The 27,495-nt window shown below is 47.0% G+C and overlaps 1 protein-coding gene across 1 annotated transcript; it reads left to right on the forward strand.

The window, feature by feature from the left end:
* Positions 1 to 244: 244 nt before the first annotated feature.
* On the forward strand, positions 245 to 5,357 carry CNIH1 (cornichon family member 1). The gene is made up of 5 exons (XM_065755656.1): positions 245 to 366; positions 645 to 713; positions 3,304 to 3,416; positions 4,193 to 4,336; positions 5,024 to 5,357. Exons 1-5 carry the CDS (start codon positions 286 to 288, stop codon positions 5,049 to 5,051), a joined length of 435 nt encoding a protein of 144 aa, XP_065611728.1. The 5' UTR covers positions 245 to 285; the 3' UTR covers positions 5,052 to 5,357.
* The last annotated feature ends 22,138 nt before the right edge of the window (positions 5,358 to 27,495 follow it).

Genomic DNA, 27,495 nt, shown 5'->3' on the forward strand with positions numbered 1-27,495 from the left:
GCTCATTTGTTAATACGGATATAGCCGGAGAGATCAAAAGCAAGACTTCTGAGGGACTTGAGACGTAGACGAAAGCTTTTGGAAATCCTTCTTAGCGTGGCTTAAGTGCGTAAATACATTCCGGGCTGAGGGCTCTATCCCAAACGCGACGCCCCGCGCCGCCTCAGCAGTGCCGGCGGCCGCCGCTGGGGGGCGCTATCTGCGGCGGCTGCGCGGTGGCGCTTTCCGGCCCCGCCGGTGAATGATCGCGTCCGGCATCCCCCGCGCCGCGCCCGGCCCGCCGCCATGGCGTTCACGTTCGCCGCCTTCTGCTACATGCTGGCGCTGCTGCTCACCGCCGCGCTCATCTTCTTCGCCATCTGGCACGTGAGTGACGGAGGGGAAGGCGCGGGGGGGGGGGGGTCGGCCGGTGCTTGAGGCCGCTCCACGGCGCGGCGTGGGGGAACCGTGTCAGGCCCCGGCCGGGAGGGTGGGGTGGGGTGGGATGAGGGCAGGGATGAGGGCAGGGGATGTCTTTGGTGCTTGGGAAGGAAGAAAGCGGTGCTCCTGGAGGAGGCCCCGTGCCCATGTGTTGGTTTTTCCGCGGATGAAACGCGTTTGTGGTTCCGGGTTGAAGGATCACGGCCGTTTCGATTTTGTTGCAGATCATAGCGTTTGATGAACTGAAGACAGATTACAAGAATCCCATTGACCAATGCAATACGCTCAATCCGGTAAGCTGCCCGCGGGACGTTTGGGTTGATAAGTCCACGGGAAGTGCCCGCGTGTGCTGTCCCCATGGCTGAGGAGCTGGGCTGCTCCACACCACTGCGGGGGAAACCCTTTGTGCGATCCCTCCGTGCTTTCACGTTGAACGTTGTGACTGTTGTTAATGTGCTGGGGATCCGCCAGCGGTCGTACTAACGTTCTTTCAATCTGCTTTCCACGTTTTCGGCACAAAGACAGTTGAAAGGGTCAAAAAGATTAAAAGAGTCAAAATTGCCTTAAAGGTGTGTACTGCTTCTCCGTTTCGTTTTCAATGCCTCTTCCATCCCGTGAGGAACATCCGTGAGCCCCGGGATGCTCCGCTCCGCCTGGCCGCCCGCTGCTTGTCTGTTGTTCTTGACAGCTTCCTCAGTTCCCATGTGTGGTGCCCAATAATTTTGCTTGCTTTACCCCGTGAAGTGAGGAAAACTGTTATATGCCTGTAGTGTGCGTCCTGCGGGTTCGAGTCAGACAGGGACTTCGGTTGGAGTGGAACCTTAAGGCTCACCATTGTGCAGCCCTGTGCCATGGGGGGCTGTGGGAGTTGGCACGTGGAGCAGATCTCGCTGGCAAAGCACCGTTGGTTGAGCTCTGAGGTTATTGCAGATGAGTTCTTTTTAAGCACTGGGTGAGGAAATTCTGCTTCAGGATTCGGCTGTCCTCCCTTTTTTGTTGTTGCATGACTGGGATGCAACTCTGATACTCTGTGCTTTGTGAGAAGCATTGGAGGCAAATTACCTTTGTCCAAGAGCACGAGGGGAGCTTGGGAAGAGCATGGGCTCTTAAAGCATGCTGTTCTTATCCCATGCCCTGTGGTTTTTCTTCTGTCTTTTGGCATCCTGCACTGTGACGTTCTGTGCTTTGGAGAGTTAGGTAAATTCTGCAGCAGGAAAATGTCTGAGGAGCTGGGGGGGGGGAAGCACGTGTTAGACATGCAGGATGAAGACAGCATTCTGGAACAAGAAGAGGCAGGAGGCTGTGGGCAGAGCTGCTGCCTGGACAGCCATGCATCTAACAGTTTCCCTTGCTTGGCCTGCCACGGTGTGGGGGAAGGCAGACTGGCATTACATCCTGACGTTGTGGCAGCCTTCAAAGTGTTACAGTGCGCATGTTTAACACAAATATTAACCTTCTGCTAACCCACGTGCATGTGGTGTTTGTTCACACGAGAGCTTTGTGGAAAGGAGTAAATTACTTGCCATCTGCTGCTCTCGTGGAGGTGGGTTAGCAACTGAATGAGAAGTGAAGAGCCGAGCTCCTGGAGGGGGGCAGCAGGGGAGGGTCGTTGTGGGAGTGTTGTGAGAGGTGTCCTGGTGGGGTGGGGGGTAGGACCTATCGAGGAAAGGAAAGAGAAACACCTTCTGTGTAGTGAAATAAGCTACAAACATAGCGCTGGTTTTGTTGTCCCACTGTAAATAGCTGCCAAGTTGTTGTATGAGGTGAGTGTGCCCAGGAGGAGCTGCACAGAAACACCTTCCTGAGACACTTCAGTTGTGACAGCTTGTTGACGTTGATGTGCTGTCGCTTTGTTCGCTGTCTGTCACTTCCAGCAGCAGAGTGCAGTAGTGCAGTGGGTGGTGAGAATGTTTCTTGGGAGGTTTTAGGTTCCTGCAGAGATGGTTTTGAGCTTCCAACCAAGAGTTGCAGCACGCTGGCACTGATGTAGTGCACACAAAGGAAGAAGAGCAAGGTGTGTTGTGTCTGTATGCGTGTGCAGGCACTCGCAGCTTAGATCTGAGCTAGAAATGAACTATTCCTCACGAGGAGATGTTTTAGTGCTCCTTAGCTGGGGATACTTCTTTCTGAGTGGTGTAACACAAGAGTAATTGATACCACTTTGGAGTGACTTGGTCTCGTGGTGAGTGCAAGGTTTCACTGGCTCTTTGCATGCACTGACTCTATGTAGCCCTCCATACCACTCCTGTTAATAACACTAACAGCAGCTGGCATTTCATGCTTTCTGTCATGCCATAGTAATGATAGTTAGCTCTGTGGGCTCCTGCTGGAAAGCATGATGCTACCAAGCATGCTTGCCACGTGCAGGGGGAGGAGGCTGAAGCTGTGTGCTCACCCGGTGGGCAGAGCTCAGCCTCAGAGATCCCATCCTGGCACCAGTTTGAATCTGAACTACATCTGTTTGACAGTTTTGTTTCCATGTTCATATGTGAAAACTCAAAACACCTTTTTGCCTACAAACGGTTTTCTAGCACGTGTTTCTTGGTGGTGTTTCTATGTTACGTGAGCAGAAATCTCTCTGTCTCTTCTGTTGCTTCCCATGTAAAGTGTGGATCTGCCCACGCTGCACGTAAGCTAACAGGAGCCATAGAGATCTCTTATTCTGAGCATTTCATCTGAAAAAGTTTTCTTCCCAGTTCACGAATATCATGTGAAAACAGCAAGGCACGTCCTGCTCGTTGCTCTTTTCACTTGCTGCAGTCCTGTTCTTGTTAGTGTTCTTCCAAACAACTTCTAAACAAAGCCTTACCTCCAAAATAGATGAAACAACACACGTTTTGCTTTGAGTAATCCCAACTTCTAACTCCTATTTTTCTTTTCCAGCTTGTACTTCCAGAGTACCTCATCCATGCATTCTTCTGTGTTATGTTTCTCTGTGCAGCAGAGTGGCTTACACTGGGTCTCAATATGCCTTTGTTGGCTTATCATATTTGGAGGTAATAATGACGAGTCTGGTGTCTGTGTCCTCACGTTAACTGTAACTCATTTTCCTGTTGCAGTGCTTCCTGTTAAGTGTTCCGTGTCTGCAGCAAGTAAGGATGCTTTGTGAGGTGGCAGTGAGAGAGCTGACATCCAGGCTATCCAGCAAAAAGCATCGCTTTGCTTCCTTCTTGTTTGTGTCCCCTTGTGCTGTGCAAGCACCCCGTGTTGGGCAGCAGTGGCAGCTGATGTGTAGAGGTGCACTGGAGCTGCGTAGTGACGGCGTGGGCTGCTGGTAGGAGTGGCAGTCCTGCTTCCTTTTGCTGCTGGTGCCCATGCAGGAGCTGCACGAGGTTGAAACGCAGCCTGCATTAAGCTGCAGTGGTGGGATCGTCCTGCATGGAGCTGTGTGAGCACTGCTCTGCTGTGGTACCCAGCACGTGTTGTTGGTAACGACTCGAGGCTGCGTCGGGTCCCACACTCATCTCTTCTGCACCTTTCCCAACCCTTTATAAGGAATCCCACGTAAAACTTGAGAGAATACTTTCATTTCTAAACAAAGGTGTCCCGTTTCCAGCTGGTGTGCCCCAAGTTGGGCCCAGTTTAAGGCTGGGAGCAGCTCCTGGGGCTCCATGTGTCAAACTCTCTTTGGTGCCTGTGGTTATCACGGGGTCTCCTCGTGCAGCTTGAGGTGTCCTGTGAGGAGCTGGGGGCTGTGGCTCAGTGGGTGTGGGGGCACGAACCCGTATTTCCCATTGCTGGTGCCCCAAAACTGATTGTGTGTCGCTTCCAGGTACATGAGTAGACCTGTGATGAGTGGCCCCGGGCTGTATGATCCTACAACCATCATGAATGCAGACATTTTAGCCTATTGCCAGAAGGAAGGATGGTGCAAATTAGCATTCTACCTTCTATCATTTTTTTACTACTTATATGGGTAAGTGTGTTCCTCTGTCCTGACTAACTTTCAGTCTTGCTGTGTTTGGCTGGGCACAGTGCTGAGAAGCTTTGAGCTCAGGAATGTGTATAACACTGATGTTCCCAAAAAAAGGAATTCACGCTTGCCTTACGTTCTGTTTTAAAACACAAGACTTGATTTGGTTGGAGTTATTCATTTCAATCTCCACATTAGCATGAGTGGGGAGCTCCACGTTAAGCACAACAGAATGGCACCTCCCCACCCACAGCTGGATGCTCAGTGAGGGACTGGAACAGTAGCACTTCTCAATTGTATAGCTATTCAAACAGATTTTTCTTCAACTTTAAGGTGGCAGAGTCATTCCAAGAGTCAGAAGGGATGGGAGACACACAAAAGCCATCCTAACTCCCTTGTACCCTGTCCCACTTCCAAGCCAAAAGCCAGCTCTCAGCTGCTCTGGGCAGCGTGCTGACCCCTGACGTGGGTTAAGGGGTGCCCCAGGGCTCCCCATACAGTGCTGCTTCATCTACTTGTTGTGTCAGGTCTTGTCACCCTTTATAGTGCTCCTCCTATGTGTTTGTGTAAAATCTGCCATCCCGGTCCTTGTGCCTCACATGGATTTGTTCCTTTAAGGCTGTGTAATTGAATGTGTAACATGTATCAAAATGGCACACCTGAATATTATTTTTTTTTCTTGTTTTTCAGCATGATTTATGTCCTGGTGAGCTCTTAAGAAGACATTCAGCAAGCTTTGTTCCATTTAAGTGCATGCAAAAGCCACAAAACATGGATTATTTACAGCGACGACGTGGTACCAAGATTAAATATGGAATCAGATGATCACATTTGCTTTACAAAACAATGACTCCCCTCTTTTTAAAAAATTTCCACATTTTATACTTGTGGAAAGACTGTTTTCTTATCTTTTACTGGGACACTGAAGTTACGTGTTCGTTAGCATAAAGATTACTAGGTATTGACTTTGCACTCCATAAGGAACAGCCATAGTCCTCGAGTGGGTGTTTGTTACTGAGCAGCATTTTAGGCCTGGCTTCAGCACTGTGCAGGGCCTCGTATCCCTGACTGCTGTCAGCTGCAGTGCCAAGGGCTGGGGGACCTGTAGGTGGTGTCAGTCTTAAGAGATGAATTCAGGGACACAGAAACAGTAGTTCTTTTTTCTTTTCCTGTCTGGGTAACCTTTTCCTGTTCGTGCATGGTTCAGAAGCTTCTGTATTTTCACCAGGTGCTAGCCTTGCTTTTATCACAGTGTGTCATCGTTGATAGGAAACGTTGCGTTGTCCACAAAGGAGTGAATTTAGATGGTTTTGTTTTACAGTCTGTGCACAGACACCGTGAGCAAAGTTACTCACAAATGGATAGATCCACAGCTATCAAATCCACTGGTGAAAATACTCTTGAGCTTGAGAGTAATACTACAGAGCTTTCCAAAGGAGAGATTGTGAAACTGCCCTGCTGTTCCTTAGTGCAGTAAATAAAGAAGTCTCCAGTTCAGAAATGCTTATTGTCACTTGGTGCACTTTTGTTTTCAGATTGAAGACACCTGCTGCGTTCATCTGTTTTGTGATGGGATAATTGCACTGCCTTTTAGAAACAGAACTCAGCATCAAGTTGTGTCTGGAAAAGGGAAGCTCTGCTTTCCTGTGGCTCTGCAGATAAACACTGGGTGGGGTTGGGAGAGATGTTTCATGTGAAGGGGCAACGTTGTGTTTTAAGTTGTGAACAGCTTAGGTGTGATAATTAAGAATCTTTTCCATTTACCTGATCAGGAAAATGAAGTAACTTTCCATTCTTAGCCAGACATTTTTGTATAAATAGCTTGTTTGTTCCCTTTGAGTCTCTCAGGTGCTTGGTGTAACAGCAAATAGCACTCGTGGCTGCAGAAATCTGTAGTCCAATATTGATGTGCTGTATGGTGGAAGAAAATATGTGGGAGCCCACGTGCTAGAGATTTCCTGAGCTGGGGACGTGGCATCTCGAACAGCCCTCCAACATCTCCCATTAACTTGGTTGCTTTTTGAGTACTTGTGTAGCCAGAATGAAAGCTGAATGAAGAGGCAGCTTCAGTTCTTGTGGTGCTCCACCAGTGAGGTGCCCTGACTGGGCACTGTACTGCTGTTTGAATCATGGGGCTTTGACAGGGCAGAGCCATAACCCATGCATTCTGCTGCACAGAAGGAAGCTGTTTCTCAATAAATAAAACACTAAGGCTTTGCACGTAGGAATCCAAAAATGAAAGCACGAGAGTAACTTCCTAGTGTGGTTGTACTGTGAGCTTCAGCTTACAGCTGCCCCCAGAACAAAATGCTTGGCTTGAGCCTGTCCTGCTGCTGTAGGTAAATGCCAGGAGCAGCTGAAACGTGGGAAAGCAGCAGGGGCAGCAGCTGTGAAACACCTCCAAGAGACAGAGGGATCCCCTCGTGAAGTGGAAGGACTGTCCAGACTCCCCACTTGATTGTATTGCCCCAGGTCCTCTTAAAACTCTGAGGCTGTCTGTTGCTTGCTGAGGTGTCCCTGCATGGAAAGCTGAAGCAGAGGCGTGCAGATACTGTAAGGGAAAGGTAAGCATGTGTTCTGCAGAGCACCTCTTGCTCTGCACAGCACTGCTTTTGCACAGTAACAAGTCCTCCCTGTGAAAACCACTCCAGGAAAAGCCAACCCCGTCACACCAGAGTTAACAGATCTATTGGATCTTTTACCAAAGGCAGCTGGATGTGCCATCTGACTGCTGCACCTTTAGACTGTGCTGTCTCATGGGAACAGATGTCTAAATCAAGTTAGTTAATCAGGCATTGAGAAGGGAGGGAGACAGCTGCTTCCTGAGACGTGAGCATCCGAGGTCACCGTGACAGCTGAAAGAGAATGTTTGGTTATAGCAATCTGCAGTACGCTGCAACACACACAGTTCCCTTGATACAGGAGTGTAAGATACAATCCTTGCCTTAACATAGTCAAGAGCAGCAATGGTACAAGAAAACCTTGTAATTACTTCTAGAAATTCTGAGTATCCTCCATTTATTCTCCAGACCTTCCTTTTTTAACTGTCTTTTAAGAAAATCTGCTGTTCCTCTTCGTTCTCACTAATAGCCCCAAAGGCACAGAGAATCAGCAAAAAGTACGAAGATGACAGATCTTTATTTCCTTAAAATCCTACTCCAGGTTTATTTTTTGATAGCCGTTGTGAGCTAATGGTAGCAGCAGGCTCTGCATCAGTAAGAAGTCCAAGAAGTTCAGTGTCTGTCTGTGCAGGCAGCTGTCAGCATCATCACTCTGCCAGATCTTTGCATCATGTGGTGATGTCAGGAGCATCTCTGTCTGGAATAGGACAGTGGTGCACACAGATCCCACTCTTGCTAGGCATCAGAAGGTTTGGTACTCAGCGTTTTAAGAGCTTTCTTTTGGTACAAACACATCCTGTGTCCCGTAGTTCTTTAGTTCACCTGCCCACAGATTAACCTGCAAATAAACAAAGCCTATCAAGCTGAAGCTTAAAACAGATAAGCTGCTTGGTACTGATTTTCTTGTTTAGTCTTTGAAGTTAAGACAATAGAAGTTAGCAATTTTGCTTTGAGCAGCGTTTTCCTCTATCAAGTCTTGCCTGCATTTGTCTTCAGAGAACCCACTGGAGGAATCCTCAGGTCAGAGTCAGTCCAGAGTCACACCTCACTCAAAATCAGGTCAGCACTGAAAACAGTCCTACTAATCATTACTGCCTGAAGCATGACTGTGCCCCTTCTCCAGCTGTAACTGTCCAAGCACTGCTTTCTTACCATCACTTTCTGCTCTACTAGTCTTTACAGCTGAATGCCAAGCACAGATTTTTCACACTGTTTCATCTTTTCTATCCTCTTCACGTTTTCCCCTGGGAAGGAGAGATAGTGGGTCCATAATTCATCTCAGTCGTAGCTGTTCTGAAGGTGCCCTTGGCCTGTACACAGTGTGTGACTTCACAGAACTCAAGTTACTGGGAGAAATACACAGATACCTGTATTGCTCCAGCCTGGAAATATCCTGTCCAGGTTAGATAAGCAGCAACTCCATCAGGCTCCAGGTTAAGCCAAAATAAGCCCGTAGCAGTAACTTCTGCTTTCATTTTACATGCATGTTGTTCTCACCCATTCCAGAAGACTGATCAGAAGACTCACTGTTATCTTTCTGAAGATTCCTCCTAATGTCCTTAAACCTGCAACATAAAACAAATGATGAATGCTGACTATGACCTCGCATTTGATGAATGCATGCTACAAAAGAAGAACAAGGCAGACAATCTCTCCTCATCACCAAAGCCACATCCCCACAACGGCAGTTCTTAGTTTTGCAAACACATTACTAGTGCAGAATGCAGTATTAAGCAGATGAATGGTGTTCAAACTGCCATGGAATAGGAATTTGAAAGTCAGTTTGGGTTTTAAGCTGTTGTGTAGCTTACAGATGAAAAGTTTGGGATGTTATATATCAGAATACAATTGGAAAACAACAACGGCCAGGACTGTGTGCCTCCTGAAGCATGCCCTGAAAGCACGAGGGCAGAATCCTGCAGAAGAGCTCTGTTGGAAGGTTGATCACCAGGGTTTAGCATCTGAAGGTTAAAAAGCTATTACACGAGCAGCTCACGTAGCTTAATGTGAAAATGCAGCTATTTCTGGCGTGCACATTAGCAAATGTTCAAGTGTTTGTGGAATTCTCATCCGTAGTTCAAGGTATTTAAACATTTAAACACTTTTCAGCATTTGTTTTCTTGTTCTTTAGTATGGAATAAGTCCTAAGCTTCAGGCTTGACTAAAGGAAGTCAAGTAGCTGCTTTTAAGTGGGGAAATTTCACACCGTCACTCTCTCCTTATGCCTCCTTTGTGAGCACGGCAGATTCACCATGACTGCAGTTTGGGTAGTTAAAAATACAGAGGAAGCTTTTTATATTACAGCCATGATGATGCAAACGGTAGCGAAACCCAGACACTGAGGGAGAGCAGTACAGAGGTGTGAGGGCAGCAAACGAGCACAGTTTGGCCCACATACATCACATAAAGGTTTCATTTCACTCGTGCTGCTGCTTGTTACAACAGTCAGTTTAAAAAGCAAATGTTTTAACTGAGAAAGCCTCATCCCCTTATCGCTCTGCTGGATAACGTGGCTTTAAGGTATCCTCCACATTGGTCTTAAATAATTTTTTGCTTTTAAATAATCGTTTCCACTACAACAAGTTCTTGAAGATTGCAGGGAGAACAAGTGATGAAAAAAAAATGAAAGAAAAAAGCTACAGGACCCTTCTTTATTACGCTAGGTATATCTTCTGTGTATTTAACACCAACAGGAAAAAAAAATACATAGGAGAGACTTGCAGCAAATGAAAGGGAGAACAAAAACTAGACACTGTTGTGTGTAAGCAGCCCTACCAGAACAGAGCTGGGAGTACTGGTGGTGGCAGTGGATGTGAGCCAGCAGTGTGCCAACACAGCCCAAAGCCCTGGGCTGCATCCAACACAGCGTGGCCAGCACAGCAAGGGAGGGGATCTGCCCCTCTGCTCTGCTCTGTGAGACCTCATTCACACAGACAGGGAGTCCTCAGTACAGGAGAGATGTGCTGGAGTGTGTACAGAGGAGGGCCCCAAAAGTGATCCCAAGGATGGAATAGCTTCCTATGAGGGCAGGCTGAGAGCTGGGGCTGTGCAGCCTGGGGAAGGGAAGGCTCTGGGGAGACCTGAGAGCAGCCTTTGGGAATCTAAAGGGGGCTGTAAGAAAGGAGACAGACTCCTTAGCAGGGTCTGTTGTAACAGGAAAAGGGGAAATAGTTTCCAACTAAAAGAGGGGAGAGTTAAATTGAATGTAAGGAAAACTACTTTTTTATGACAAGGGTGCTGAAGCACTGGCACAGGTTGTCTGCAGGCTGGACAGGGCTCTGAACACCTGATGGTACTGTGGGTGTCACTGTTCATTGCAGGGGAGTGGGACCAGGTGGACCCAGCGAGATACCCACCCTCCATGGCGAGATACAGGCCATGTTCCTGTCCTGGGTCAACACTCTGGTTGCACTGGGGCATGTCTTGGCCATCTGTGCCATGCCCTGTGGCCTGATATCTGAGGTTGCCTAACTACACTGAGTACCAAGTGGGGGATCCTGTTTGCCATAGGGATGTGGTTATGGTCCCCTTAGCTATGAAAACCAGAGTGTTGACCATGATGTCTGCAGGCCATGTAGCAGGGGGACGACCAATCCTTCAGCTTCCAACAATCTTCCCCAAGGTGCAAGTTGGCCACGCCGCTTTTGTCCTACTTGCATCTTCCAAGACCACTCTATTTCACAGGTACTCAGTTCTAGGTTTTCAGGGGCAGGGAGCAGAAGATAATTTTCAATGCCAGTGTGGGGTCTTACCCAGTTATCCGTGCCTGCCATTTGGATTCTTAGAGGGGAGGCCCACGTTATCTGTAGCATCATCAGAGCACTGGGTCTGCCGTCTCTAGGCCTTTCATTCAGGTCCTGCAGGGTCTTGTAGAATCTATGTCCACCCTTGCAGGACTGAGTCTGTCTTCAGGACAGCCTTAAGAATACCGATATTGCATTCAATAATGTCTGCTCCTGTCGGATTATGTGGCAGGTGGAATTGCCACTCAGTGTTGTTTTCTTCTGCCCAGCATTGTACGATTGCATCAGTGAAATGAGTCCTTTGGTCACTCTAGATGACTGGAGGTGTCCCATAAGCAGCCATCAACATGGTGAGTGCCTTGATGGCATATGCCTGGTTTGCTTTTGGCACTGGGTAGGCCTGCATTAGCCCACTTGCTGAGGCAGTGCAGGTCAGGGCATATCTCACTCCCTCAGACCAAGGGAGAGGCCCAATGTAGTCGATGGTAATCACTGGAGAGGACTGTGTCCTCTAGGCAAGTTGGGCTGTTGTTCTGGGCAATGGTCTTGGTCTCATCTTGCAGCAAAGATTGCAGTCTTGGCGTGCCTGGATGATATCACAGTTTTATGGGCAGCCCCCATGCTCTTCTCTTCAGCTGTGTTGCTTCATGCTGTGACTGCCTTGAGGCTCTTTGCCTGACTTGTGCCAGCCGTGACCAGCCCCAGGGATGTGGGTTCAGACGTTCTCACCACTGGCACGGGATCCTCACCCTTACACATTTTATTTATTCAGCCAGTTCCTGTGCAGGAGGATGGGGCCCAGGGATGCAATGCCAGTGCAGTGCTGGTGATCAGTGTGGGCAGATAGCGGAGTGTTTGGTGAATATTTCTGCTTCTTAGGTACAAATGTCACAAAGCTTTATGTTCCTGATAGAAAATGACACATTGCGCTCCTTGAGCGTAATTAACTCTGATTGTACAACATCACAATTTCTCGCTTTCCTAGCAGAACTGAAATGTGGCATGACGGGGTGTGGGCATTCTTATAAACCTGAAATAAATTCAACTTGCTCTTCCCTCTGCCCTCCTCCTCCTCACATACCAACAATAACAGCAATTAAAGAAGTCATTAAGCTATTGCAGGAGGCATTCAGGTCTAATGGGAGCGAGCTCCTCTCTATCTGTGAAGATGAGGTTCACCAGCCCACTGGTGATTAAGTTGTGTCAGTTTATAGTTTTCCACTTGTCCTAATTTTGCCCTAAATTAATCTGTTTGGACCATGGATCAAAGCTGAAGTGCAATGATGAGGAGAGAGGCAGGAGGTCCAGGGGGAGAACCTTTCTCTGACCCCTGGTGCAGCTCCAGGCTGTTCCCCAGAGGGCAGAGCTCAGTACTGTCCCTCTGCTCCTTGTGAGGAGCTGCAGGCTGCCGTGAGGAGGTGAAGGCTGCCATGAATAAATTATAAATATCTAAAGGGAGGTGGGAGGCAAATGGATGAGGCCAGGCTCTTCTTGATGGTGTGTAGCAATTTGACAAGGAGTAATGGCCTGAAACTCGAGCATAGGAAGTTCCAGACAAATATGAAGAGCTTCTTGCTAGTGAGGGTGATGGAGCAATGGAACAGGCTGCCCGGAGAGGTTGTGGAGACTCCATCTATGGAGATCTTGAGACCTGTGTGGACGCCTACCTGTGTAACCTAGGGTACCTGCTTTAGCAGGGGGATTGGACTCAGTGATCTCTTGAGGTCCCTTCTCTGCCGTTCTGTGATTCTGTGAGGAGCTGCAGGTCGCCATGATGCTTCCCCTCAGCCTCCTCTGCTCTGAGCCCAAGAAAAGCAGGGTCCTCAGCTGCCCCTCACATCCCTTGCCCTCACACCTTTCCCCAGCTTCATAGTCCTACTTGGAACACGATGATGGTTACACTAGCTTACAGTCCAGTAAGCTCTGGGCGGATGCTTTCCCTTTCTTTCTGTCTCTCTTTAAACCAAATCCAAGCTCATTGCATCTCCATCTGTAGATAGATAATGAAAACAAGAAAAGGAGCAGAATTTGAATATTAGACTAACTTCAGAAATCTACTGAACCATTCTCGGGCTTCTTTTTAACAACTAGAAAAAGATATAGCAAGAATTTCTGAAAATTTAGTCCTTTAGATGCTGCAGAACTGAAGGTTTCTATTTTAGCAAGCGATGAGTGATCGTGTCTCTAAGATGCTCTATTCTTTTGAAGTGTCTTTCACAATGAGGAGAAGGCTTTCTTTATCACAGATAATACATACAACTTGCTTGCTGGTGTCCATTCAGGTACTCAAGATTGTCCCTTCAGGCAAAATTAAGGCATGAGCTCTCCTTTGATTGATACAGGTGCTGGCAGATCAAAATCTGTTTGTTTTCCTACTGAGAGGAGAGCTTCCCTTGTAAGATCTCTTTCCTCAGGGTTTATGAGCTAAATTGGTCAAACAACTTCCTCCTTTCACAACTATGAAGGATGTCAGAACATTGCAACTTCATGGTACATGCTCTTTGAAATGATTGCTTTGAAAGCTCTGAAATTTCAATTTCACCTTCTCATGTCCTCACTCAGCTTTCTTGAGCAACATTCCTTTGAAACAGAGGAGATAAACAGTAGAAACAGAGATGAGGAAATAGAAACATGCTCTTTTGTTCCCTTACCAGCCCCAAAACACGGGATGCTGGCAGGAAAGCTTTGCACAGGCAATGCCGGCTGCCACCAGATTTGGTCTATTTTTATCCTATGTCACAGCAGGATTCAACACCGTGGTGAACGTTACCGATCCTCCTAAGGATATCTTCATGGCTGCCAGGTGTTAATTACGTTACAAGCTACAGTTTGCTTTGCTAAACGTTGCTGCTATTTTAGAGCTTTCATAGGGAGGAAGCTGCCAGTAACTGTCCTCTTAACACAGCGTTCCCATGCGAGCTGGTGGCTGGAAGGTGAGGTGCAGCCGTGGGATATCCAACTCACAGACTCAGTTTCTTACTCTGGCAGGACTTGATGTGAGTGTGGGAGGTGTTTTGGGCTGCTCTACGTGTCTGCAATTCTCTAAGGCAGAATTGTAGAATCATTTAAGGTTGGAAAGCACTAGGAATCCTTAATCCAACTGTCAACTTATCATCCCCAGGAGCAGTAACCTAAAGCATGAAAGCAAATGTATTTTGGGTGATTCCTTATTTCTGTGTTAGTCCTCTCTGAAATGAATGCACAAACACTTTCCTTACTCTTGTTTGTTGGCTGTCTTTCTGTGTATCTTTACAGCCTTCAGTGCCACAGAATTCGGAGCTGACTCGTCACTGTGATGACAGTGAACATGTTTTGGAATGAAATGATGATGAGACAAGCTCCTTGTTTCTTGTTTATCCACTCTCACTGCCAGAGTTAAGCTTAGTTTGAACTCGTCTGAACCATTCTGGGCTGTGCACCACTCCTGAAGACACAGAGCCATTTCTTAACAAAACATGAAGGGACTGATTTGAATTTCCACAAGATCTCTTGTCAGCTCTTCCCACTGTTTTCTCAGCAAAGCAAACCAACCTTCACTGCATTGTTTTCCCCTGATGCTGTCACACTAAAGCTGCATAAATGATACCTTTTCTTCCAAGGTCTTCTGTCTGAGCGACATGTGGTATGATAAGGATATTGTTTCCTTCCTAAGTTCTCATCTCAGTGTATACTTGCTCTCCAAATCACTTGGGATTTTTGTAGGAAATCATTAGAACATCCCAAGCATGTTTATTCCTTGAGACATCTTTAAAAAGAGCAGAAAATAGGAGATGTGTGCCTAAGTTGTGAAGAGAGAAAAGCAAGAGGGAGCAATGCAGAAACTCTTCATGCTCACAGCAACAATTGTGCTTTTCTGGACAGAATGTCTCTCCTGTACTGAGGACTCCACATCTGGACACACAAAAAAACCCCTCACATTCTATTACCATAAAGAAAAAGTAGCATTGTTTTACATGTACAGTAGGTTTCCAAATTACTGTATTAAAAAGCAGGAAGATAAATACATACTGTAAAAGTAATCTGATTTGGACTGGCAATAAAATTCATTATAGTACAAGGACCAGAAAGAAGCATAATGAACATAAAAAGAGTGTGATGACACCGAACTGTGAATGGACAGCTGTTGCTGACTCAGTAAGATCTATGCTGCCTGGGAAAATAATGGTATTGGCAATGGCAACACATGACAAATTTATTTTTCAAGAGCTCTGCAATACAGATACCAGAGTCTGAGCAGTATTTACTGTCTGTAATTCATGCACACACTACAGGACTGCCACAAATCCTTTTCTTTTCTGTGTCTATTAGTAAAAGAGACTCAACTAGGGGTACAAGAATAACCACAAAATCATCTACTACACCGGTGGCAGCACGTATTGCTTCCACTCTCCAATATGCCAGGCCACCCTTCTTCCTGTTGTCATTCATTAATTGAGGTTGTCTTCGTTTTCCACTTGTTTGGGAAACTTCACTTTACACCTGAAAACACTGAAATGCTTCTTCTCCTGTCTATTGGAAGGTATGTTGGACATTCCGATTTCACATTCAGTTAAAGGAAAAAAGCAAGCCCGAAGATTGACATTTGCTATTTTCAGGGGGAGATGTTGGGCTAGAGCTGATGTTCCAAAATCCAACAGAGCCTGCCGTCAGTGGGAGATAACCAGGTGTCCTTGCAGGAGCAGGGTAGCTGCTGTGAGTGACTGAGGGAGCCTTGCAGACCCTGCTGCAAACAACAGGAGCCTCCAGGGGAAAAGCAGCTTTGTTTTTCTGCATGTCTGCAGAGTGCCGTTTCCCTGCAGATGTGTGACATTCTCATTGTAGGAACAAGAGTAAGAATTCATGGTTACAGTTTTCTAAGATATGGTAGAGCAGAAAGCCAATGCAAATTCTCCATCCTTTCTGGAGAGCTGATGGAGAAGAGGTTGTGTAAGCTTCCACTGGTGATGTTACTGTGAATCTGCCTGTGGATCGGAACAGTTGCAGTCCTCATTTCCTGAGTATACGTAAGTCAAGAAGAGCCTAGCTTGCAAACTCCAGCCAGTTTGGAGGGCCAGCAGAGAGGGAGGCACTTCTTATGTCTGGAAACTGATAAGGCAGTGGTGTCTTACAGAGTCCAGGGACTCTGAGTTCAAGGAGATAAACCACCAGCAGTGGGTGGATAAGCATCTGTTCAGGGACTGCTTCTATGACAACTTATTTGATGCAAGTCTGAGACAGGATGCATCTGAAAGTGCTGAGAGAATCGGGTGATTCCCTTGTGAGGCTGCTTTAATCCTCTTTGTAAAGTCATGGTAAAAGGAGAGTTACCTTGCAACTGAAGATGGGTGTTGTAACCAGCTTGAAAAAGGCTGAAAGAACAATCCAGTGAAATATCCTTGGGAAAATCATGGAGCAAGTCTCTAGGAGCAAAGCTCCAAGGATCTGCGAAGGAGAAGTGCACATGAAGGAGAAGGTGGTGGTGTTATGCCTGGCCGACCTGTCCATCTTCACAGGTTGCCTGGATGATATAGAGTCTCCACCACTGAAGGCCTGACTGAATAAAGCCCTTAATAACCTGGTCTGACCTCACAGCCCACCCTGCTGCACTGAGCTCCTTTCCAATGAGAGCTATTCTTTGAAATAAACAAAGAAAGGAAATGGAAATGGAAAGCAGCAACCAGCAGAGACAGCAGCCTGAGCTGCATGCTGCCCTCCCAGCTGTGCTCAGACTTCTGAGTGCATGGGCAGAGGGCTGAGCTCAGCCAATGCCCGAAACAGTGAAGCACTGCAAAGATAAGCTGCTGCCTGTGTGTTAACTGAAACTATTTGCCCCTTGCTTGGTCAGCAGTGATTCATTTAATAGTAAAAGCTCTGGGGCATTTAATGGAAAACGGTACCAATAAATAAATGTGAGAGTGGATGCCTAGTAATGGCTGTCAGCAGCTGTTTCCACAGAGCCAGGTTTTGTGTTTCACTCTGTTGATTCGTGCACTTTCATTTGCTGTATTAATACAAATAAATAATAACCCAGTCCAGGTGTAATTCAGCTCAGTTCATGTGTGCTACGTCCTTACTTCCCATTATGCATGTGAGAAAATTGCAGCTCTGCTGTGTTTGGTGCAGTAGCCTTGCTCAGAAGCCCACCTCAGGACAGCACAATGTCCCCATAAGTACTCTTCACATGAACTTTTCAAGGTCATGGACTGCCTGTGCAACTCTTTTATGTAGTTTCCTACCATTAAGTACAGTAGAAGCAAGTCAGCCTTGGTACTTTATTTATGGATCCCGGAGATGCACAGTTCTCGCATTCTATTAACCAGGGCAGAAATGAGATGAATTTTTCATCCATTATGGACCTTGTGCTGCATAAAATATTGTGCATTTTTGCAGGAGGCTCTACTGTTTTAACCTTTGACGTGTAATTAATGATTCAGCTCCCAGTGTTCTACTGATGCCTTGTGTGAGGCTTGTGCAGCACATATGTACTTATCCACTTTGTGTTCATTCACTATATTACACTGACTTTGTTGGTAATAGTAACTCCAAAGCGTTCAGCTTCACTGTATTTACCATGAACTGAGAAACAAGAACATGTGCTGATGTGGCAAATAGTACGAGGTGATGAGGCCAGTACTTCTTGCATTTCATGCTTTCTGTTTGCATTTTGGCCACTACTTTGGGTTGCAAGACTGAAAGTTCTTCCCTGGGCCCCCACTACTGCTGACTCCTTGGGAGCAGCGTTTAGCTGACTGCTCAGTGGGGTTTCAAACACTTTTTCCTTCTACCTTCCATTCTGCCCTGTGCACAGAGCTCTTGAACTGGTGTTGAGGGTGAGACCAAAGTCAGCACTGGTGGTGTGAAACAGCACCATCAGCAGGACTAAGAATGCCAGCATAGAGGATGTGATGATACTCAGAGGGACTCAGCCCCAGGCATGCTCTGATCACCTCTCGTGTACGCTAGAACCATTTCCACTGGAGACAGGAAGAGAAGGAGGTGTCCCTAATGTTTTTCCAGCAGATGTAATTTCCCTTTGGGGTTTCAGCAGGTTCAGCTACTCTACACCTGTCTTATAGGTACATTAGGTTGGAAAGGACCTACAAGATCATCTAGTCCAACCAACCAGAGATCGTCTGGATCTCTGCATCCCACCTGAATGTGATTCCAGCAGTGCTGGGGGAGCATGAGGGCTCAGCATGGCAAGGTCTGCTGAGGAACAGGGGCTGTGGCTCTCAAGCAGCTTGTAGGACTCTTGGAGGAAGGCTTTTTAAAGTAACAGGATGTGTACCGAGACTTGGATCCCCCGAGATTTGAAAGCCATTAATCATGTGAAATTAAGGCAGTTAATCAAGTCTCAGAAATGGACAAAAGATTGTTCCTGAGGCTTTTTACCTTGAATATCTTCAGAAAATGATAGTTTCCACCTGATTCTCTCTGCCGGCTAATTCATTTTTTATCAGAAGCAACCCAAGGTCAGCCCCACGTGGCTGTGTCAGCTGGAGATGATGCTTCATTTCTGTCAGGCTCCAGCTCTGCTCGGTGCTCAGGGTGCCATGGGGGTGCCCCCAGGTTCTGCAGCCGGAGCTCAGCGTGGGGAAAGAGCTGATGCTGCAGACCTCAGTTTGGTGTTGTTTGAAACTCGAAGCATTTCTGTCATCAGATGAGATGCTATGTGCACTAACGGGAGCATTACTTCAGAGCAGGAGCATGCTCAAGGCACAGGCTGTGGCCATCCAGATCCATGGGGATGTGGCACTGAGGGACGTGGGCAGTGGGCACGGTGGGGTGGGCTGGGGTTCAGCTTGGGGATCTTGGAGGTCTTTTCTATTCTGAATGGTTCTATGATTCTGTGATTTTCCAGCTTGGTAATAAGGGCACAGAGTACACATTTATGGAAGGAAGAAGTTAAAAACCCTGAAACTCTCTAACCTTAGGCCAAGAGGCCCAGAGTATCTGAAATCCTCTGCACTTCAGTCACCCTGCGTTCGCATGGGGATATGGTGTGAGTTCTCATCTGAAACTTTCCATGTAGATTACAATCCGGGACTTGTTGAGCTCAACTGGAAGGAACCAGAAGCTGCATTCCTGTGTCATGGGAAGAGGAGATGCAGAAGTGTGTGCAGAGACAGCTGCGTGCCACGATTCAGCAGGGCTTCACTCCCTTCCTGTGCCCAGGCAGGAAGAGCAGGGGTACTTAAATACAAGTGATTGTGTCAGAGTTTCTCCCAGTTTGATGGTAAAGAGAAAAGCAGTCCAGGGCTGAGCAGTGAGTGCTGTAGAGCAAACTCCTACACTGAACCTGCGTTATGCTGGAAAGTTATTTTTGTGTTATGTGGGAGATGGGTGTTCTGGATGTAGGCTGGCCTGCGATCTCAGAGGGATTCAGAATTACAGTGCTGGAGCCTTGATGTCCGTTCAAATCAGTGGGAAGTTTCCAGCCAGCTTTGAGGGGCTTTGAAGTGATTTATTCTGGAGGATAAATAGCATATCTGAACATGAAAGCTGAGTAGGCATCAGTCAGCTGCAGGCTCCTTCCTGCCAGCCCTGCAGATCCAAAGCTCCCACCGCAAGAGTGGGTGTGCTGAGGTAAGCAAGTAGGATGCTCAGCCTCGGGGATGCGTCTGCACCAAGCCCCACACCTCATCTTTGCAAAGAGGATGTGAATGGAGGAAAGAGTCCTCTCTGAAGACTGCATTTCTGCGGTGTTGCTATCGGCACTGATCCTGTTTGGCACCAAACAGGACTCCGGGACTTTCTGCCATCCAGTTCTACTGATGGCAATTACAGTAGCCCGGTTTCATGTGCAACTTCCTTGAGAAGGCAGAGTAAGCACGAGGGGATCTCGCAAGCAATCTCCTGTAATTACCGACAGCAGCACCAGGTGGCGAGAGCAGCCTTTATTTCGTGTCCTGCTCAGGGCTGAGCACCAGCTGGCAGGAATAATGCCAGTAACAGCACTAATGCAGCCTTCGAGAGGAGAGGAAATAATTGCTTCTTCCACATGCATTATCATCGCACAGCGGGCAGGACAAGATGTGCCAGCTCCTCCTGGGGATGCTGGTGCCAGGGCTTTCCCCAGGCCACGTACCACAGCACTATCCTGCAGAGATGGCCCCCTCAGCCATTACCTCCTGGTGAAGAAACACTACTATGTTCATCCTTTGAAAGATCAGGCTGTGAAGTCAACACAGCCGAAACTTGGAGGATGTGACTGTGCATGACCTTGAGTTCCTAGCAAAAATGACAGATGGAAACATTTGGTCAAGGCTAGAGGTGCTGTCGTGTGGGATTTGGGTTGCACTAACATCCAGTGATGCTCTGTGCATCCCTCTCATTTGGATTTCATGGCATCCTTTTCCGTGTGAGGCAGCATGGTGTGTACAGATTGGCTGTCACCAGCCCTGAGGACAGTTCCCTACTCTCTGCAGGAGCTCATGGATATCTGCTGTGTGCATCAGTTATCTGCTTTGCTGTCTTCTGGGCACTATTGGTGCTTCCTGACTGAGGGCAGAGACGTGAAGTGCATTCAGAGTACTCTCCATACATTAGTGCTTCCTGTAGAGCCCTAATTTCTGACAGCATCCTACAACCCCAAGCCCTGGGGCTGTGGGGTGAGAGCTGGGGTTGCTAAGACTATGCCACATCTGTGTGGTCTGAGCCCATCTGCAAATCCAGAGCTGTTCCTCATCCATTATGCACTCTGCTGGCCACAGCCCAGAGCACTGCAGGTTCCTGGAGGGGAAGGCCCTTCGTGCTGAGGGCTGTAGGACAGTCCTGCTTTGCTGCCCATGCCGTCTGCCAGGGGCTGTACCAAACTTCTGGAGCTCTGGAAGTCAAGAACACAATACAGATTATTAAACATTGCTAAATCTTTCCACTCTCATAGGCAATACTATTTGTGAAGTAGTCTACTTGAAGGTCTTTCCAATGCTGTCAAACATCCTAATAGCAATATACTTGGAAACAAGAGTTCTTCAAGAGTTGTGCTATTAAAATATACAGGTCTTTCTTTCCTCACTCAGAGCACATTTGAGATGGAGAACAAAGTTCTGAGTTTTTATCTGCAGCTATATCATATTCTGCAGTTACAGATTGAAATAGGTTTATTAAAAACTTTGGTACTTCCTAGCTGCCCTCATTTACAGTGAGATCTGAGTGTTCTGCAGGTGAGCTCAGCGTGTCACCCGACAGGACAGATCAGCAAGCAGAGTGATGGGACTGATAACAGACTTGGTGCACCTGTTGCCAGGCAGCAGCCTGCCACGTGTATGAGATCCACTTAATGAGTCCCACAAAATCAACGGCCCTTTCCTCTTCTAAATTCATGTGTGTTCCTGCAGTCTGTTGGAGAAGCAGTGTGGAGACCCTCAGTGACAAGATCACACTTCAGATTGGAGGGGACTCTAGAGCTCATTTAGTCTAGCCTCTGCTCAGAACACTTCTAATAGCATCAGACTGCTCAGGGCTGTGTCCAGGTGAGTCTTGAACAAGAAGTGAAATTCAGCAGACTCTCTGGGAAACCTGATCAGTATTAAATCACTCTGACAGCATATTCAATTGTAACTCCCATATTCCAGCTTGTGCCTATTGCCTCTTCGTCCTTTCACTGTGGCTTCCAAGGAAAGTCCATTTTCCCTGTATCTTTTGACCAGGCGCTGGCAGATAGTGACAGTGTCTTCTTGTAGCCCTATCTTCTACAGTGGGACCAGTTTTCAGTTCCTCTTTCCCTCACAGAATATCCTGAGCTGGAAGGGACATGCAAGGATCATTGTGTCCAACTCCCAGCTGCACACAGGTCCATCCAAAATTAAAACTCTACATATGAAAGCATCATCCAACTGCTTCTTGAACTCTCACAGAATTAGTGCCACAATCACAGCCCTGGAGATGCTTTTATTATTTTTTTAAGCTTCTCAGTGCAGATAATACCTGCCCTTTCTCCTCTATATAAAATATTTATGAATGTTTCTGATGCTCCAAAAAGAAGCACACGTGCACTGGCCCAGGCTGCCCAACACAGTCCCAAGATCATGCATGCATCCAAGTGGGGTGCACAGTCTCTGGGTTTCTTCATCTGCAGTGGGAGAAGAATTCTTCTCTCCCATTGACTGCTGGAAGGCTTGGAGACCTGCCGTGTCTGAGACCAAGCCTTACCTGTGAAAACTGAGGCAGAGAAAGCTGAGGCTACAGTGCTCATGAGCACCACCACCCTTATAGCAAATAGGGATGGCTCTGAGTTAGCTTTGCCAGTCCAGAACCAGTCAGGGACAACTTTTACTGACTCTCTTGCAAACTTGCTGCTGTGGGAGAACGCCTGGCACAGTGTGACATAGCTCCTACACCCTTTACCATCCAACATCTCACGGTTAACAGAGCAGCACTTCCCATTGCTGAGTAACAATCCTTTTCCATGGCTCATAGCTGTTAGTGGGAGATGGTCTGAAATAGGCAGCAAACCAAACCTGCTTGTAACGAAGGATAGAGACAAGCTACATTCTCCCAATGGTCTATAGGAAGCACTAAACCCACAGACATATGCTTTGGGTCACAATTCCTGCAGATGTTCTGATAACATATACGTAGGACCGAAGCCTAAAATGATCCTTTTGTGTTAGTACTGAGTGCTCGAATATGAATCCAAATATATATTATCTGCACGCTTTACAGTGGTATGTGAAGAGCCATGCTATCAGTAACCTATAACAAACAGCTGTGTAGAAAAATACAGGGAGCATTTCACATACGTGGTACCAACATGATGTTTTAACACTGCAAGGGGAGAGGAGGATTTCATTTCTAAATGATAAAAAGAAGGATTAAAGTGCTGTAGTACATTAATACTAAAAATAACACATTTATTATCAGTACATGCTTTTCATCAGTAGTGACTGATGTATAAAACGGTGTTTGTGTAGATCATAGGCAGATCCTGTCCATCACACCATAGCATTAAGTGCATAAGTGCAACATCATTAGATGTCTGAAGTGGCTATTAATCTCCCAGCACTGCACATTGATTGCAGCTCTGTCTACAGCCTGGCTAGCAGCGGGCACAGAGACATGGGACATTCCTGCCTCGGGTCCCTGCCACCAGCACTGCTGCTGTCCCAGCCCTGGGGTCTGTATTAGGGGTGCTTTGGAAAGGATATAATAACAGGGATGCCTGTAGTGATGATTTTGCAGAGTACTCTCTTTCCTTCCTGCCCACTGTGGCTTAGGGACCTCCTGAATCAGCCATGATATCTTTGTGTTGTTTTTTTTCTTTATCCTATGGATTTCTCTAATTTCCTTTTTGCAGCCACTTTTTATTCCTGTGGCCTTGTCCCTGGCTTGGTTGCCCTTTCTGCTCCTGTTTTCACTGCCAGGACGAGGCAGCACTATTTGTGCACAGGTTGGTGCCCAGCAGGGTGAGCTGTGTCTGTGCTGATACCTCCCAGCGACAGACTCAGCTCTCCCAAATCCATCCTGGAAAAGTGCTTTCTGTGTGGCTGCAATTCCCAACCCTTTCTTTTGAGGCATGTTGAGATGGCTCAGCAGGGCACTGCAGTGCACACTGGTGCTTTGCTCCCATGGCTGAGCTCCTGCTGCTGCTCCTGAGCTGCTCATCTCAAGCCAGTTCCTCAAGCTACAGGCCTGATAAGTGATAGAGACAGGACAAGAAGAAATGGTTTTAAACTAAAAGGGCAGACATTTAGATCAGCTATAAGGAAGAAAGTCTTTACCCAGAGGCAGTGAGACCCTGGCACTGCTACTAAGAGCTATGGGTGCCCTATCCCTGGAGGTGCCTGAGGCCATGGATAGGATCTTAAGCTGGAGGGCACCCAGCCCATGGCAGGGGTGGGGCTGTGGGGCTACAAAGGCCCTCCCAACTCAACCATGATGGTTCCATCAATCTATGAAAGAGGAGCAGGTGTGGGTAATGTCCCACTAAGGGTGTCCCACGTGCATGAGGATCTGCTCCTGCCTTCAGCTCCTGAAGTTACAGGTGTTGGTGAGTACTGCTGTATTACAAGCAGTGGGCAGTGCTGGGCTTTTGGGGCAGGCTGGGGTGTTGAAATATCTTGTTTCTCACTGTGTGAGGAGCTGTTAACGCAGGGCTTGCTGCTGAACGTGCCAGCATTGCTGCAGCTGGGCTGGGTGCTGCAGGCTCCTCTTGCACCACTGAATGGGACTGTGCATCAGCACTGCATTCCTTCAGGTATCACTTATTGTTTGTGTGTCTTGGAAATCTTTTCTCCTTTGAAGAAAAATGTCATTTGTTGGTTGTAGGGATCCTACCAGAGTTGTTTTGTTGTTGTTATTATTATTATTAATGTTGTTGATCAGGACATATTTTACCCATGAGCAAATCTAGAAGCTGATTTCTGCTGCTATCAGCATAAGCTCAAGCAAGTGGCAGTGCTTCTTCTCATGTTGGGAAGAGGCAGCCCCAGGCAGCCCTGCTTTGCACACAGACCCCCAGAACTGGGAAGGCAATGGGATTGGGACATCTCCCTGCGTGGGCAGGGCTGCTTTCCATGGAAAGATGGGAGTGTTTTGGTGAAAATCCTCTTTGTGTCTGAAAACAGAGACTCTTTGAAGCTTCACCCTCTTGTGTGAGCATCTCAGTTTCTGGATTTAGAAGTTTAAAGTAGCAGCATTACCAAGTTTTGATTAAATGATGTGCAGGGCACGTAGCACTTGTATGAACTCATACCAGATGGTCTCCAACTTAGGAGGCTGAGGTTGTTATCAGTAAACTTCTGTAATTCTACTCCCAAGGACTTGGACATCCCTTTTCAGATTATGCTTCCTTCAAGGTGCACTTGCAAATGGCTTCCAGATCAGTTATTTTCTGCTCTGAAGAGAAATTGCTGTTGAAATGGAAAATGCAGTATGATGACCTGGCTTCCTGCCTCTCCTCTCTTCCATCCTGATCACGCTTCCCTAGCTTGCTCTGAAATGTCATGCAAAAGAGGCTTGGAAGCATCAAAATAAATGGTGCTACTGCCTCCTGTTATCCAAAAACCTATTAAGCAGAAGAAGAGAAAAAAATGAGTGAGTTTGTTTTTGTAGAACCTTACTGTCTTCCCTTTTCCTACAGTTGTTTCTTCCTGGGATAAATTCCCTTTGAATTGTGCTGGAATTAATAGTTGCTGGGTTAATGTAACAGTTACCTGCAGGGCTGAGCCTGATGCCCTGGGGGTCTGTGCACAAAATTCCCAAGAGTGAGTTCTGATGTCTGACACGAGGGTGTTGTCACTGAGTGATGACCAAGACAGGCAGTACGTAGGCTGCTGTGAATGAGGAGCCATGCTCTGTCCGGCTGTAGATGCCTCTAGAGGTCTGGTGTGCGTGGTTCTGTCTTCATCACCAACACCATGTAAGAGAAGCCTGTAGGCTGCTGGCTGCTAAAGACACAGTAAGACAGTAAGATCCTGGCAGAGTGGGGATAACACAGAATACGCGTTTTCCATGATGAGGACTTGACCAGTGCAGCTCCTGCCCCGTGTTTGCTGTGCTCCTGCCCTTTTCAGGACCACTCTTCACCTGAGCCCGTCTTATGAGGGATGAAAAGGATTATTATTCTTATTTTTTAATCTGTATGGCAGTTTCTCAGCACTGCCAATGCAGGACCTTAGATCGTCTCCACTTCACTGTATGCCTCAGTGTTGTGGCATGTGACAAACCATCCTGCAGCATTGGCTGATGATGGAGCACCCGCTTCTCCCCAGCGATCACTGCAACTCCTCAGAGCAGCCCCAGGATTCCTGTGGTTGTGGTGAGTGTTTCCTTGAATATAATTTCCCAAATGCTTTTAGCTTTACTGTGACAGTTTTCATCTAATTGCAGAAATAACAAAAACGCCTTGAGCATATTTATTCACTTGAGTGTTATTTTAGTTACTCATTATGAAAGTGTTAATAACGGCCTGAAGGGAGGGAATAGAATTGCATTTGAGCAATAGAGAGCCAAAGACAAGTTGGTTTAAAATTTTGTGTAATGGACCATTATGCCCTTTATAGAGGTTTTTCTTTCCTGCTGTTGTCGATTCCCCTTCTGCCACTCGGTAGTTCAGAAAGTAGAAAGGGAAAAAAAAAGGCAACGGAGTTATGTGATCCCGTGTGTCTTTGATTAACTGTCACAGAAGTCAGTCCTACAAGTAAATTGACCTCTTTGCCAGTGAGAGGTGGACGCTTTTGTTTGTCTGTGAAGGTGGGGCCTGTCTTTGCAGTGCTCTGGAATGCATCTCTGCTGACTGGAAATGTTGATTTCCATCTGTAAGAATCAGAGTGGCCAAGAAAGCATTGAGAGATGGAAGAGAGATGTTCTGACTGTAGCAAGAAACCGAAGCAGGGGAGACTTGATGCTAAAATCTTCTGCTTTCTGCCAGAAACAATTGTTAGATCCCACAGCCCTTGGAAGCCTGCATGTTCCTTGTGTGCTGCTTAGTGCCTTCTGTTCCTCCAGTTACTGGTCTGTCTTGGGAAGCAGTGCTTTCTTTCAGTTCATCTTACAGATCTGGAGGCCAATTAGGGAGCTGCCATCCTTGCTTTTTTGTTCCTCCCTCATAGCAGAGGCTTTGGCATCAGTGATGCAAAGACAGAGTGGTGACTGGTGGTGGTGTGGCAGTATTTCCCAGGAGAGGTGCCTTGTGAGTCAGTGCTTCCCATCGTGTTGGTGAGCTGATGGTTTTTGACAAGCTGGCTCTGATGTGAGGTTGTGTGGTCCATCCATGCTGTTCTTCTCCTTGGGCTGAAATGCAAAGGCTGTGGCTGGAGGGGCACTACCTGAGATCTTGTGCAGGGACTTGAGGGAGATGGTGAGTCACCACCCCTGAACGTGTTTAAAATCCATTTGGATGTGGTGCTCAGGGACATGCTTTAGCAGTGGGTTGTTAGAGTTAGGGCAGTATGGTTAGGTAGCAGTTGGACTTTATGATCATGAAGGTCTTTTCCAGCCGGAGTGATTCTATGATTCAGTTCTTTGCCTTCTGCTGGAATCTGTGTGCAGACATCTCAGGTTTGTGCTGCACACCTTGGTGGCTGTTGGAAGCCAGCTTGCTTAGCAGAAGGCTGTTGTGCTGCTCCTCAGATTCTGTCTTTCCCTCCTTTGGCAGAATGGTGCTGCATCTCCATTTAAACACAAGTGTCAGGTCTGGTTTGTGAATTATGATTATTAAGCACTTGTTTTATCTTCCTGAAAGACTTCTGAAATTATTTATACCATTACAATTTGTCAGAGGGGAAACTTCAAAGGGATTAAAATAAACATGTAATTTATTTGTAGTAGTACAGATAGCCTGGGACTTTAATTCCCTTGCAGATTAGAGGGTGAAGAAAGCCCATTTATCAGGTCAGATAAGAAATGTAATGCCATACTGGATTAAATATCTTTGGTACACAGCCTTCAGATGACACTGTTTTAAGGTATGTGTTTTGCTCTCTATTAAAGCATCGTTTTGCTTTCTTTCAGACAATATACTTATTACCTTTTGACTTAATCTCAAATTCATGCCTGAAATCATAGAACCACAGCACTGTTGGGTTGGAAGGGACCTCAGCTTCACCCCTGCCATGGGCTGGGTGCTCCAGAGCTCAGGCTGCCCTGGGCCCCATCCATGGGCACCTTGAGGGATGGGATTCCCATGGCTCCAGATAGAGCCAGGGCCTCACCACCTCTGAGAGAGGAATTTCTTCCTTTCTGCTTGGACACGTCCCCCTGCTCACCACGTGAGCTGTTTCTCTGGGGTGATGCTGACCCCTGGATGCTGGCAGTGCCACCAGCTCCACAGTGACATGATGTGTACTGTTTGTATGCCTGGCTGCAAGGAGGAAAT

The sequence above is a fragment of the Cyrtonyx montezumae genome, unplaced genomic scaffold (assembly GCF_038088225.1).
Source record: "Cyrtonyx montezumae isolate F1298 unplaced genomic scaffold, pur_monq_1.0 scaffold_10, whole genome shotgun sequence".
Classification (NCBI taxonomy): Eukaryota; Metazoa; Chordata; class Aves; order Galliformes; family Odontophoridae; genus Cyrtonyx; species Cyrtonyx montezumae.

Coding starts and splice junctions, on each gene's coding strand:
- CNIH1 (XM_065755656.1), top strand. CDS start 286: ATGGCGTTCACGTTCGCCGCCTTCTGCTACATGCTGGCGCTGCTGCTC. Junction 367..644: donor TCTTCTTCGCCATCTGGCAC/GTGAGTGACGGA, acceptor ATTTTGTTGCAG/ATCATAGCGTTTGATGAACT. Junction 714..3,303: donor AATGCAATACGCTCAATCCG/GTAAGCTGCCCG, acceptor TTTCTTTTCCAG/CTTGTACTTCCAGAGTACCT.